At 41.9% G+C, this 12,736-nt stretch overlaps 1 protein-coding gene across 1 annotated transcript; it reads left to right on the forward strand.

Annotated features, from left to right (window-relative positions):
• The first annotated feature begins 5,632 nt into the window (after positions 1-5,632).
• Positions 5,633-11,023, forward strand: LOC123780228 (interferon-gamma-inducible GTPase 10-like). Its single transcript, XM_045779031.2, has 2 exons — positions 5,633-5,857; positions 9,408-11,023. Exon 2 carries the CDS (start codon positions 9,428-9,430, stop codon positions 10,718-10,720), a length of 1,293 nt encoding a protein of 430 aa, XP_045634987.2. The 5' UTR covers positions 5,633-5,857; positions 9,408-9,427; the 3' UTR covers positions 10,721-11,023.
• The last annotated feature ends 1,713 nt before the right edge of the window (positions 11,024-12,736 follow it).

The raw sequence follows: 12,736 nt of genomic DNA on the forward strand, positions 1-12,736 counted from the left end.
ATGAAGCAAGGATCAGCCTTGGATCAGACTAGAAATCCAAGGCATCAAGGACTTTTGTAAGTTTGATACAGTGTGGACTAAGTCCCACATTTTCCTCATTTGGTCATCATAGGGAAAGTATGAAGACATATCAACATACTGATTTATTCTAGGAACTATAATAAACATCCACATCATTAATAGGCATGAGGCACAAAAGGACCTGGTCTGGGAAGAGAGTATTTCAAGAGTCCACCTCACTAACATCATCTGTAAAGGATGGAGTTGGTGTCCAGCAATGGGGACAGTTTCTCCTATGCAGGTACACATGTGCATTGTTATAAATTGTCTAAGGTCTGTTAGGCACCTTGTTCCAGAAACCCTACCCCTAGTCCCTAATCCACAGAAGGTCCAGCTGGTGCTCCAGATAGACTCCCAATTCCAGGCTACCCCAGAAATTGCCATTGTCCTATGTCCTGCTTGACCCTAAGAGAATATGAATGGCAAATCCTGCTGTCCTTTTCCAAACTGGATCTCCATCAGAAGACTCCTGCTGCCATGAACATGGAGATGATAATAGGCCCAATGTCTCCACACTGGAGGGCTGAATGGTTTTGGAGCAGCCAGAGTTTGGGTGCTAAGTTTTGTCTCTGAAGAATGTCAGAGAGGGGACTTGTTGTGATTACTCTCTGAAAGGGATAAGCCAGTCTCCAAGCTCTCCTGCCCTGGTGTCAGGCTCCAACTTTCATGTCTTTACACTAGCAGGGTTATTGGCCAAGAGAGATAGTAGGAACTCTCTCAGTTACCTGCTCCAGAAAGCAGAGGGTCACCATGATCAGGCAGGCAGATATCAGTGGTTCTCCTGGCAAGTTACCCCACCCTGGGAAAGGGTCCAGCCCTTAGGCAGAGACAGTTCCCTCTGGGACCATCCTAAACCGGTTTCAGTCCAGGATGTTCCAAAAGGAAGGGAGCAAGTTGTGTTGGGTTGTTGTTGTCCCAGGAAGAGCTTAAAGAGAAAGCAGGAAGTGGTGCTGAGAAGGACAGGGAAATTTTTTACGGTTTTTTTCTCCAGTGCCTTTACTGCTCAGAGCTGTGTAATTCCTGGATAAAGGTGGTGGCAGGGCTGCAGCCCCAGCAGATAGTTAGAGAGGGCCACTTTCTCTTTGTATTCCTGTAAATGACTCCAGTTCTCAAACTGGGGAGGAACCAGCTTCACTTTCTTCATTCTGGAGGGTAGGGCTCCTACAACATTTGCCTGATGCTTATGCAGGATTATTTGAGCACTTTCAGCACAGAGTCCCAGAAGAGGGTGCTCTGAGATGAGCCCCACTACATCCTACCTGAGATTCTTCCTCTGATGTCAGTGACCAGACCAGTGAGAAGTCCACATTCAGCACCTGTGAGTCTGGCCCCACAGATGGGTGCAGACACTGCCTCCAAAGTTGTTTCTTGGGGATGCCCGTTGTGCCCAGCTCAGGTGCTAACTGATTCCCAGCCATGGGGATCAGAGTGCAGATGCTACATCCATGGTGGGGTTCTCTTCTTGACTTCAGCTGTGATCTTACCTGGTGTCAATGTACCTGTCTCAACCAGGAAAGGATGTGAGTCCCAGCATATTCAATACAGTCTGGGTGACTTTGGGTAGCTGCTTAACTTCTCAGTGATTGTCATATCCTCATTCTCATGAAGGAACAGAAGGAAAAGCAACCCAGGGTGATTGTGGTTAGGAGTGAGGTCCCAGGGAGGGCACTGTGTGACTGCCACGGAGTGATAAGGAAGGTCTGTTTTATAATGATTCAAAGGGGCAATGCACCCCACAGTTTATATCAGCAATGTCCCAAATAGCCAAAACATGGAAAGAGCCCAGATATTCATCAACAGATAAATGAATAAAGAAGATGTATATATATGTGAGTGTGTATATAATGGAATGTTACTCAGCCATCAGAAAGGATGAAATCTTGCCATTTGCAATGATGTGCATGGCTAGAGGGTATTATGCTAAGTGAAATAAGTAGTCAGAGAAAGACAAATGTATGATTTCACTCATATGTGGAAATTAAGAAACAAAGCAAAGGCTCATAGGGGAAGGGAGGGAAAAATAAAATAAGACAAAATCAGAGAGGGAGACAAACCATAAAAGACTCTTAATATAGGAAACAAACTGAGGGTTGCTGCAATGAAGGTGGGTGGAGTGATGGGGTAACTGGGTCATGGAATTAAGGAGGGCACTTGATATAATGAGCACTGGGTGTTACATGCAACTGATGAATCACTAAATTCTACCTCCAAACTTAATAATACACTATATGTTAATTAAATTGGTTTTAAATAAAATGGAAGGTCTGTTTTACAAAGCTTCTGCCAATATTTCAAATGTCCATAAAAAGTTGCTCTGGCTGAGATTGTGAATTTGCCATTGCCATCCTTGATTCCTCCCCTGGCTGAGAAAAGGACAGCTGAAAGGTTCAGGAAAGGAAAGGCAAAGATCAGTTTAGTGAGCCTGTTACAGGGGACACGGCCAACAATGAGGGCTGCACATGATCTTCCTGGCAGGATGATCTGAGGAGAAAAAGGCAGGTTTGCCTTCCTGTGCCCAACGCCATGGAGGAGGTAGAAGCCTGTAAAGTCTGGATTATTCCTGCCCTGAGATCCCATGGGGACATCAGCATGGACCTTTCATGGATCACCTCCCTGAGGGACATTCACCACACCAGGCCATCAGACGGATTGCAAATGTCCTATACCTGAGTGATTCCTTTCTTACCTATGTAGTTCTCCTATCCAAGCTTGTCCCTATAATGGGTGCAGTGGGAGGAAGAAGGAGGAAAGAAGCTAACTCGTTTCCTGTCCTTGCTTCAGGTCTATCACTGAGTTGGAGGAGGGTCTGAACCAGGGCTGGGGAGATTTCTATTCTACAAAAGTCTGAAGATTGTATATTACACTGACTGGACCTCTACTCATCTGAGTGGGACCAGGAGAGAGGGTATTCCCAAGGTCATTCATTCCTGAGAAGAGTTGATTTTCCTTTTCTGAACAGAGGAAATATGCTCATAAATCATAACTCCTGATCTTTTAACATTGACTTAAGGAGCAGCAAGTCTGACTCTGGACCCTGAGATGTGCACAGTAGGGCATCAGGCCCTAGTCCACTGGGTGCTGAGGACGCTGCAGACCAGTGCCAACCCAACAGGGGAGCAGCCCCAGAGTGATTCTCACTCACTGCTGGGGAGCAGCCCAGCTCTGGGGAGCCCCTGACTGGGAGCTTTCTGTCACCTGATACAAAGAGCCCCATCACTGCCAGGGTACCTGAGCCTCAGAGGTATTTCCTACCTTCCTACTGAGAGCTGTACTTGGATGTCTGCAAGTGCTCATCTTCATCCACAGCCAGTTGTCAAGTTCATGTGTGAGCTTGCATCTTTGCCTTGCAGTTGGTTCTACCTGAAATCTTAGTCTCTCTGTCTCCTGCCTCCTAACTGAAAGATTTCTCAGTCTTTCTCCCATCATAGCAGTGATTGTCTCTGTATGTCAGACAGAGATTGTTTCTCTGATGTCTCCAAAATATGGCAGGAAGGAGAGATTCAGGACCAAGTACACACAGAGGAATTTACACAACAACGATCTGAAAGAACTAAGATATTTCTCTATTTTCATTTTTTCGTTTACTTTCTTGTGTAATGTAATGATCACCTACATACTGAAAAATCAGGAGAAGAAATAGGACATCTCTAACAACTCATACATACCTCTGTGTTCCCATTCACTCTGCTTCTGTCCACAGCCTTTGGGTAAGCATTTCATGAAGGATGTGTTTATAACTGCTTTCTTTTACTTGCTGTGTTATCACTTACATATGCTTATATAACACATATATTTAGTTTTCTTGAAGTTTTAGTTAAGGGGTATTCCACAGGTTCTTAATATTTAATATCAACATTATATTAAAAGATTAATTCCTCACCATTTCCCTATGTTCTTTCCTTTCAACGTTGTGTCCCTTAACTTATTTATCCATTCTCTGTCAATGTCTATCCTCTCCTTTTTCAGAATTACAAAGACTGCTCCTAGGAGCACATGTCCACATGTCTCCTGCACATTTTTTGCAGAGTGACTCTTTGGTATAGGTGTTAGGAGTGGAAATGTTGAGTCCTAAGATGCATGAATGTGTCATTTTATATGATTCAGCCATATTATTTCTTCAAAGTGATTATATTAAATTACAATCCCAGCAGGCATGTTTCAGAAATTCTAGCCATCCACATTCTCACCAATGCCTGATTTTGTCCAACTTTTATTTTTTCTGACTGAATTAATGTACATTTTCATCTTGTAGTGCACAGATGTATATTTGTCTCATTCTTAGTTAATCTCTGGTACTTTCTCTACATTTTTTTTTTTGTCCTAACATGTTTCTATTTCTGAGAAAGTTCTGTTCACGTCTTTTGCCACTTACATGTGAGATTGTTTCACCTTTTCTTAATGATTTCTGGAATTTTAAAAATATGTTCTTTCCATTGATCCTCAGTTGACTATCTTTGTGCAAATATCTTCTCCAGATCTGTGGAGATTTTTAACTTTCTTTTTGCATCAGTTTTCATGAAGAGAAGCTTTTCACTTCAATGTAGTCAAAGGTATCACATTGGTCAGTCTGTTTTATACAGCTGTTAACTTGGTATCTTTATATGGTATCATCTTGTTTAAGGCATCTTTCTCTATGAATAGCTATATTTTCTTCTACAGTTTCCATCTGAGAGTTGGGTCTTATATCTTTCTGCAGTTGATTATCATAAGTTGTGTAAGCAGAGATTCAGTAACCTCTGTCCATATGGAGAACCGGTTTCTCAGCTCCATTTACTGGATGGTGCCTTCTACACCCACTGACATCCCATGCACGTCTCCTATGCCACAGAACTCCACACATGCCTGAATCCTGTACAGGGTTCTGTGTCCCTTTCTGTGGGTCGGTCACTTGGTCTATCCCTGTGCCAGCATCTGTCTTAGATACTATAGCAGTGAATTAAATTGTATTTGATATAGCAGATCCTCCTATGTTCTTCTTCTAAAGAACTTTGTTATATTCCTCTTGATTTTCCATATAAACCTTAAATTCCAGACTCCTTCCTCCCTCTCTGGGTATCCCTCCAAGCAACTTGTCAAATTTCCTCAGAGTGCCTCCTGGTAGATTAAGGTGTTCGTGAGATGTGACCCCATGACCTGCCATAATCATCCATGCCTAAGTGTTACAATGTGGCAGCCAGCCATAGGGTTCCTAAAAATGAAAGAAACAGAAAGACAGAGAAATGATATAATCCCTCTCCTTTCTCACAAGATAGGCTTCTCTTTTTTTGGAAGCTTTGGAAACTTGCTCACAGCCTTCTTCCTTGTCCGCAGTCTTCCCATCAGATTCATGGCTAGATGACCACACAGGGGTCATCAGAGGCCTGCCTCCCATGGCCCCTGGTGTTTCTCGGCCCTCCCCCCTACTTCCTGAGCCCACTGTGGTCACAAACCTTTCATGTTTCTTTTCCTGGAACTGTTTGTTTTGTGGAGAAACAATGGTTTCACTTTCATGTCTTGTAAATGTGGGCCTTACAACCATCAGCCGAGTCTTCCTGAGGGAGGGGCTCAAGTCAGAGACTGTTATCCTTCCTGTTGTTCTTACATTTTACCCAGGCAGAACAGAGGTTCTCCAGTTCCTTGCTTAGGGTAGTGAACTCAGGAGAACTCAGTGCCTGCATTTCCCAGGGAGTAGAAGCCTCTGGATTGTTCCCGTGCCAGGGGCTCCAGGAAGTACTGGAACACACTCAGCATTTTCTGCTGTGGTAGTGGAAACATTCCTGAACTCTATCATCAGAAACCTCTCTTCTTTCCAGAGCTGGTGAGTGAGCAAATTGTGTACTTGCAATGATGGGGTATTGGCTTTGGGCTTGGAGGGTTGAGGTGTAGGTCAGATGTGCTGAGGGGTAAGATCTCATCCAGCTGCTCATGCCATCCTCTTTGAAGAGAGAACCATAGTCTGAAGATGCCTCTTTTTCTTCTTTTCTTCTGTGAGAAAATTGTAAGAAAGTTTAGAATAAGCAGAATGTTTACTGGATGTCTCCATTGGAAACTATGTCATCGTTTGTTTTGTTTGTTGTTATTTTTTTCAAGATAAAAAGCTTCTTTTTTTTTAAATAATATTTTTTATTATATAATACAATAAAAAACTGTGCCATCTTTAAATGCAATCTAGCCCTTCTACCATAAAGCTATTTCAAAACTCAGTGAGTTTTAATAATTGGTAGCAATGCAAAAAATTATTTTTCTTTTTTTTTTATTATGTTATGTTAGGCACCATACAGTACATCATTAGCTTTTGATGTAGTGTTCCATGATTCATTGTTGGCATATAACACCCAGTGCTCCATGCAATACATGCCCTCCTTAATACCCATCACTGGGCTAACCCATCCCGTCACCCCTCTTCCCGCTGAAACCCTCAGTTTGTTTCCCAGGGTCCATAGTCTTTCATGGTTTATCTCCCCTTCTGATTCTCCCCTCTTCATTTTTCCCTTCCTTCTCCTAATGTCCTCCATGCTATTCCTTACGTTCCACATAAAAGTGAAGCCATATGATTTGTCTTTCTCTGCTTGACTTATTTCACTTAGCATAATCCTCTCCAGTTCCATCCATGTCGATGCAAATGGTGGGTATTCATCCCTTCTGATGGCTGAGTAATATTCCATTGTATATATGGACTCCATCTTCTTTACCCGTTCATCTATTGAAGAGCATTTTGGTTCCTTACACAGTTTGGCTATTGTGCACATTGTTGCTATGAACATTGGGGTGCATATGGCCCTTTTCACCACATCTGTATCTTTTGGGTAAATACCCAGTAGTGCAATTGCTGGATCATAGGGTAGCTCTATTTTTAACTTTTTGAGGAACCTCCTTTTTGTTTTCCAGAGTGGCTGTACCAGCCTGCATTCCCACCAACAGTGTAGGAGGGATCCCCTTTCTCCACATCCTCACCAACATTTGTTGTTTCCGGTCTTGTTAATTTTTGCCATTCTAACTGGTGTAAGGTGGTATCTCATTGTGGTTTTGATTTGTATTTTCCTGATGGCTAGTGATGTTGAGCATTTTTTCATGTGTCTGCTAGTCATTTATATGTCTTTCTTGGAGAAGTGTCTGTTTATGTCTTCTGCCCATTTTTTGACTGAGTTATTAGTTTTCTGAGTGTTGAGTTTGAGAAGTTCTTTATAGATTTTGGGTATCAGCCCTTTATCTGTAATGTCATTTGCAACTATCTTCTACAATTACATGGGCTGCCTCTTAGTTTTGTTGACTGTTTGCTTTGCTGTGCATAAGCTTTTCAAAAGAATTCTTTTGTTGGGAATTTCTTCCCATTCATTCAGGCTATAATGAAATACCACTCACTGGGTGGCTTATGAACAGAAATATACTTCTTATACTTCTGGAGGATAGGAAGACACAGATCAAGACACCTTTGCTTCAGTGCTTGGTGAAAGCTCACTTCTGAGGTGGACATTTTCCTCTCACTGACATGGCAGAATGTGCAAGTTCGTCTCTGTAGTCTTTTAATCTGGAGTGTCCGTGGGATTAACCCATTCATGATCCCTCTGCCCTCTTGGCTAAGGCAACACCCAAAAATCCACCTACTAATACCAGAACTTTGAGCTCATGCGTCATCTATGAATTTTGTGTAGGGTGCGTTCAGTCCATAGCAGTCATATAGCTAATATCTGTCTGTACAGGTTCAATTGACTTCCCACCCTCACCTTAGAATACAGCACTCTCGTATCATTTTAATATTCATTTCACTATTCTTGAACTATAAATATCTCTTTGGGAATATGTATTTAACCAGTAATGTCTTCTGCCTGGTTCCTTCATTAGTAATCAAATAAATAAAATCTTTAACACATGTTTATTTTATATTTCTTTGAGAGTCGTGATTCTCCCTCTTTTGAAAATTGTCTTTGCAGGGCATATAGGAAGTGGACAAGCACTGAGCACGCTCTTATTCTTAAAAGCCCATTGTAGTCCCTGAGACAGCCTTACATGTATAAATATCTTTAAAATCAAAGTTTCCTCACTCATAGTGGATGATAAGAGGCCCCATCAATAATGTAGTGATGATTTCCTTAAATTGTCATGATTTAATCAGGTATCTTTATTTCTAGACTATGCAGAAATGAATTGGGGAAATTAAAGCTCTTATTTACTTCCCCTGCCACTTCCTGTCACATGTTCTAAATCCCACCCAAACTCTTCCATGAGATGAGATAAATGGACATTAAGCTGCAATGGGGCAATTATTACCACAGGACTATGTGCTTCGCCAGCTCCTTTATGAAACACACATCCTGGAAGGCTTTTCTCTGCCCCCTGCCTCTCCTAAAAGACAACTCCTGTCCCTATTTGCTGCAGGTTATATGACCTGAGGTATGTTTGCTATTCTCTGCTCTTTAATGTGCTGGCCTGATTGATTCCTCCTACAGAATGGAAAGGGGTATGGCTCAGTATTATAGTTTCAGGAAAATGCAGACTGTCTGCATTAGTTTCTCATTGCTTTGTAAAACCTAACACAAAATTTGTGGCTTAAGACAACAGATGTATTGTCTTATAGTTCCAGAGGAAAGTTGTCAAAAATGAATCTTAAAGGAGCTAAAATCAAGATGTTAATGGGTGATGGGTATTAAGGTGGGCACTTGTGATGAGAACTGGTTGTTATATACAAGTGATGAATCACTAAATTCTATTCCTGAAGCTAATATTACACTATATGTTAACTAACTGGAATTTAAACAAAAACTTGTAAATAAAATAAAATAAAATAAAAAAGAAGAGGTGTCAATAAGGTTGGTTCCTTCTGAAGGCTCCAGGAGATGATCCATTTCTTTGTTTCTCCAGCTTTTGGAATCTGCCTGAATTCCATATCTTGTGGCCCTTCTTACATCTTTCTGGATCTTCACTTCAATCTCTGCCTCCATCATCCCATCTCCTTCTCTTCATTTGGCCTTGCGTCCTTCTTATAAGGTTCCCTGTGATTGTATTGAGCCCATTTGGGTAATCCAAGAAAATCTTTTCATCTGAAGATCCTGAAATTCATCATACCAGCAAAGTGCCTTTTGCTATACACGGTAGCACATTCACAGGCTCCGAGGTTCAGGATGTGAATATCTTTGAGTACTATTATTCTGTATTCCACAGGTCCTGACTCTTGTGACATAGGAAACATCAGAGTAGACAACGAGTAGTTTCTACTGTAGCATGAAAACAAAATTCATCAGAAAAGTAATTCAGGGTAATATTAGTAAGCGTGAGAGAATGGGAATGGGCTGTTGAGACCTGTGTGTTTCCTTCCTATGTCTGTACTGTTGCTCCATTTGTCTTCTTAATTCACTTTCCTTTTTCCACAGACATTCCACAGTTAGCCAGCATGGATCAGTTCATATCTGACTTCCTGGTAGGAAAGAATTTTCAGCAATTGGCCACCAACTTTGTCCCTCACTACACCACATTAGTCAGTAAGGTAGGGGGGATCATCTCTCCAGAAAATCTTGGTAGAATTCAAGCAGCCCTTAAAGAGGCCAACCTAAAAGATGTGGCTGACATAATTGAGGAATCACTTATGGCAGCAGAGAATGCTCCCCTGGATGTGGCTGTGATTGGAGAATCTGGCACTGGGAAGTCCAGTTTCATCAATGCCCTGCGAGGAGTTAGTTATGAAGAGGAGGGTTTTGCAGGTGTTGGTGTTGTGGAGACCACCATGAAGAAAACGCCCTATCAACATCCCAAATATCTTAATGTGACCTTCTGGGACCTGCCTGGAACTGGAACCCCCAATTTCCATCCACGTGAATATCTAGAAATGGTGGAATTTGCTACCTATGACTTCTTCATCATTATTTCTTCCTCTCGATTTACCCTCAATGACGCTTTCCTGGCCCAAAATATCAAGGAGATAGGCAAGAAGTTCTACTTTGTTAGAACCAAGGTGGACAATGATTTATATAATGAAGAGAAAAGCAAACCCACATCTTTCAAAAGGGAGAGAGTGCTTCAACAGATACGAGACAACTGTCTGGCTAACCTCAGCCACATTGGAGTGCCTGAGCCACGCATCTTCTTGGTCTCCAACTTTGACCTGGATGACTTTGATTTCCCAATACTGGAAGAGACCCTGCTGAAGGAGCTCCCTGTTCATAAGCGCTACGCCTTTGTGCTCCTGTTGCCCAATTTGTCTGATGCTTCCATTGAGATGAAGAGAGCTTTCCTCAAGGAGAAGATCTGGCTGGATGCCCTGAAATCATCTGCTTTGAGCTTCATCCCCTTCATGGCCTGCTTTGATGGCTTTGACTTGCCCCAGCAGGAAAAATGCTTGAACCTTTACCAGAGCCATTTTGGTTTGGATGAGAACTCCGTCAAAGAGACTGCAAAGAAACTGGGCATGTCTGTGGAGGAGATTAAGAGTTTCACCAAGTCCTTGAATTTCTGGTTACTTGTGAAGGATGACAGCATAATAGCCAGGGCCATGAACTGTGTTGAATGCTATTGCTCAGTAAATGGAGGCCTGCCATCCACTCTCTTCCAGTTTTTAAAAATCTACATTCTACATTTGAAATTCATCAATACAGTCGCTGATGATGCTAAAATTCTCTTGCATAAGACTTTAGAGATCTTAAATCTCAGAAAATGTCAGAGAGATGGGTCAGACTGCCTAACTGAATAACAAATGGGCCTCAGATCTTGTGTTCTGTAGGTGGGGGCGGGGTCCTCTTCCACCCATTACCAAGACCAGATCTCCCTAAGGTAGAGAGAATGTCTCTATTGGACAAAAGCATTGCTCCATATTGATACTCTGCTGCTATGCAAAGGGGATATGACCATGGCCTCTTTCTGCATTCCCTGGGCTATTTTGTTGAAATTATGACAGAAATACACCCCATAGTTTTCATTAATTTCCATGTGTTATAAGGTAGTTTACATTTACTTCATTTACTTAGATAATAAACATTTGGTACAGTCCATATAACTGTTGTCCTTTGTTCTTTTTTATGAATGATTTTCCCCAGGCCTTATCAATACCCTCCTCATCAAACCAAGGGAAATGCGTGAGTCAGGGAAATGTCTAAGTGAATACTGTAGTGTGTAGTAAGGCACTGCAGCGGAAAGGAGGAAGTTGAAAGAGGACTGGAGAAATGTTCTAGGAATTCATATTTTCAGATACTACAGGACAACACAGGGAAGGGAACAAAGTCCGGGTTTGTTTTTCTAAGACTTCACAAACATTAGATGGGATGAGAGACCTGTGAATAGGAAATTGAGGGACAGGAGATATGAGAGTGAAGGTGAAAGAGGAAGGAGACTGGAAAGCAAAGATGAACTCAATTGGGCAATTTGGAGGAATAATGTATTTTGCTTTCACTCAAATTTCCACATCAAACTTGTGAAATGGGACCAGCAAAAATTAACAATACCTGCCTCAAGGCTCAAGTCTTGTTATTCCTGCTATTACTGTAATTGAGATTTTTCTACTTCTTCCCCATCACTGATATAGGGTAGATGCTTATGGTGTAACAGATGTACATGGAGGAGGCTGTTCCTCAGACCTTTTATTAGTCTGAAGGTTTACCCCAGAGAATGAAGGGCACAGATGTAAAGAGGAGGGCACTACTGGCCCATAATTTCCTGACTACTCACTGCTCCCCCATTGTTTAGTAGAGGTCTGCAGGAGGGCAGAAGAGAGTCAATAGGGGATAAAGGATTGTTTGTGCTGACTCATGCATAAGATATGTGAAATATTCAAAGAGAAGGAGCTCTTGACCTTTTTGTATGGCCACATTACATTTAAAATGTTTGTGCCTTCAATTTTGATATGCATTCCCAGGCCAAAATTCACACTAGCAGGGCCCAGTTTGCTTACCATCTTGCCACCAGATCCCATCTATCCTTATAAAGAGCATGGGCACTGAGGAAATATCCTTCTTTTTAATCTCATCAACCTGATGTGGTTGGCACTGGTCTTATACAACCTCATCCTCCTCTAGAAGTCATGAACTTCTCAAGATTCCCTGGGCCTGTTCCTTCCAATTCAGTGGCCTTAAATTAAGACAGAAAAAGACAATTCCAAAGGGTCTTTTTGGGTCCTTTTGGAAGATTCTTGTGATTAGAACAGAGTTATCAAATATTTACAGCTGTGGGGTTTATTTTAAAATCCCCCCCCCCTTTTTTTTCAGATAAGACAGGAAAATAAATATTTTGCTGTGGGAAGGAAGAACTCGGAAGAAGATGGAAGTAGGGGAATAAGTTTTAATGCTTTGATTTTATCAGACTCATCCCATGGTTGACAAGCGTGTTCATGTACCTGGATGGCATTCATGAAAGGCCTGAAAAATTCCCCTGGCAGTGTGAAAGAGGGGCCTCTTAAGAGAGTACAGAGGTATTAGGGTCTGGGAGGAGGAGATAAATTTGTGAGGTGTCTTCAATCCAAGACATGTGAGCCCAGCCAATCAATGATTGTGAGCAATTTTAGGTGCTTCTAATGTCACTGTACAAGACTCAGTCCGTTTCTGTCTGGGAACTTCTGAAGTTCCTCCAGGAGGTGCTGTGATGATTGGTTGTCACTTTATGCATCTGGGGTGAGCCCTATCATTCAGCAGTCCTCAATACCATTTCTCTGTGCCTTAACTTTTTTTGTTCTCATTGTGACCTCCCCTTGAAAACAAAACTTCTTTTCCTGACTTAA

Source organism: Ursus americanus, chromosome 5 (assembly GCF_024610735.1).
Source record: "Ursus americanus isolate L20-20 chromosome 5, mUrsAme1.1.p, whole genome shotgun sequence".
In the NCBI taxonomy this organism is placed as follows: Eukaryota; Metazoa; Chordata; class Mammalia; order Carnivora; family Ursidae; genus Ursus; species Ursus americanus.

Coding starts and splice junctions, on each gene's coding strand:
- LOC123780228 (XM_045779031.2), top strand. CDS start 9,428: ATGGATCAGTTCATATCTGACTTCCTGGTAGGAAAGAATTTTCAGCAA.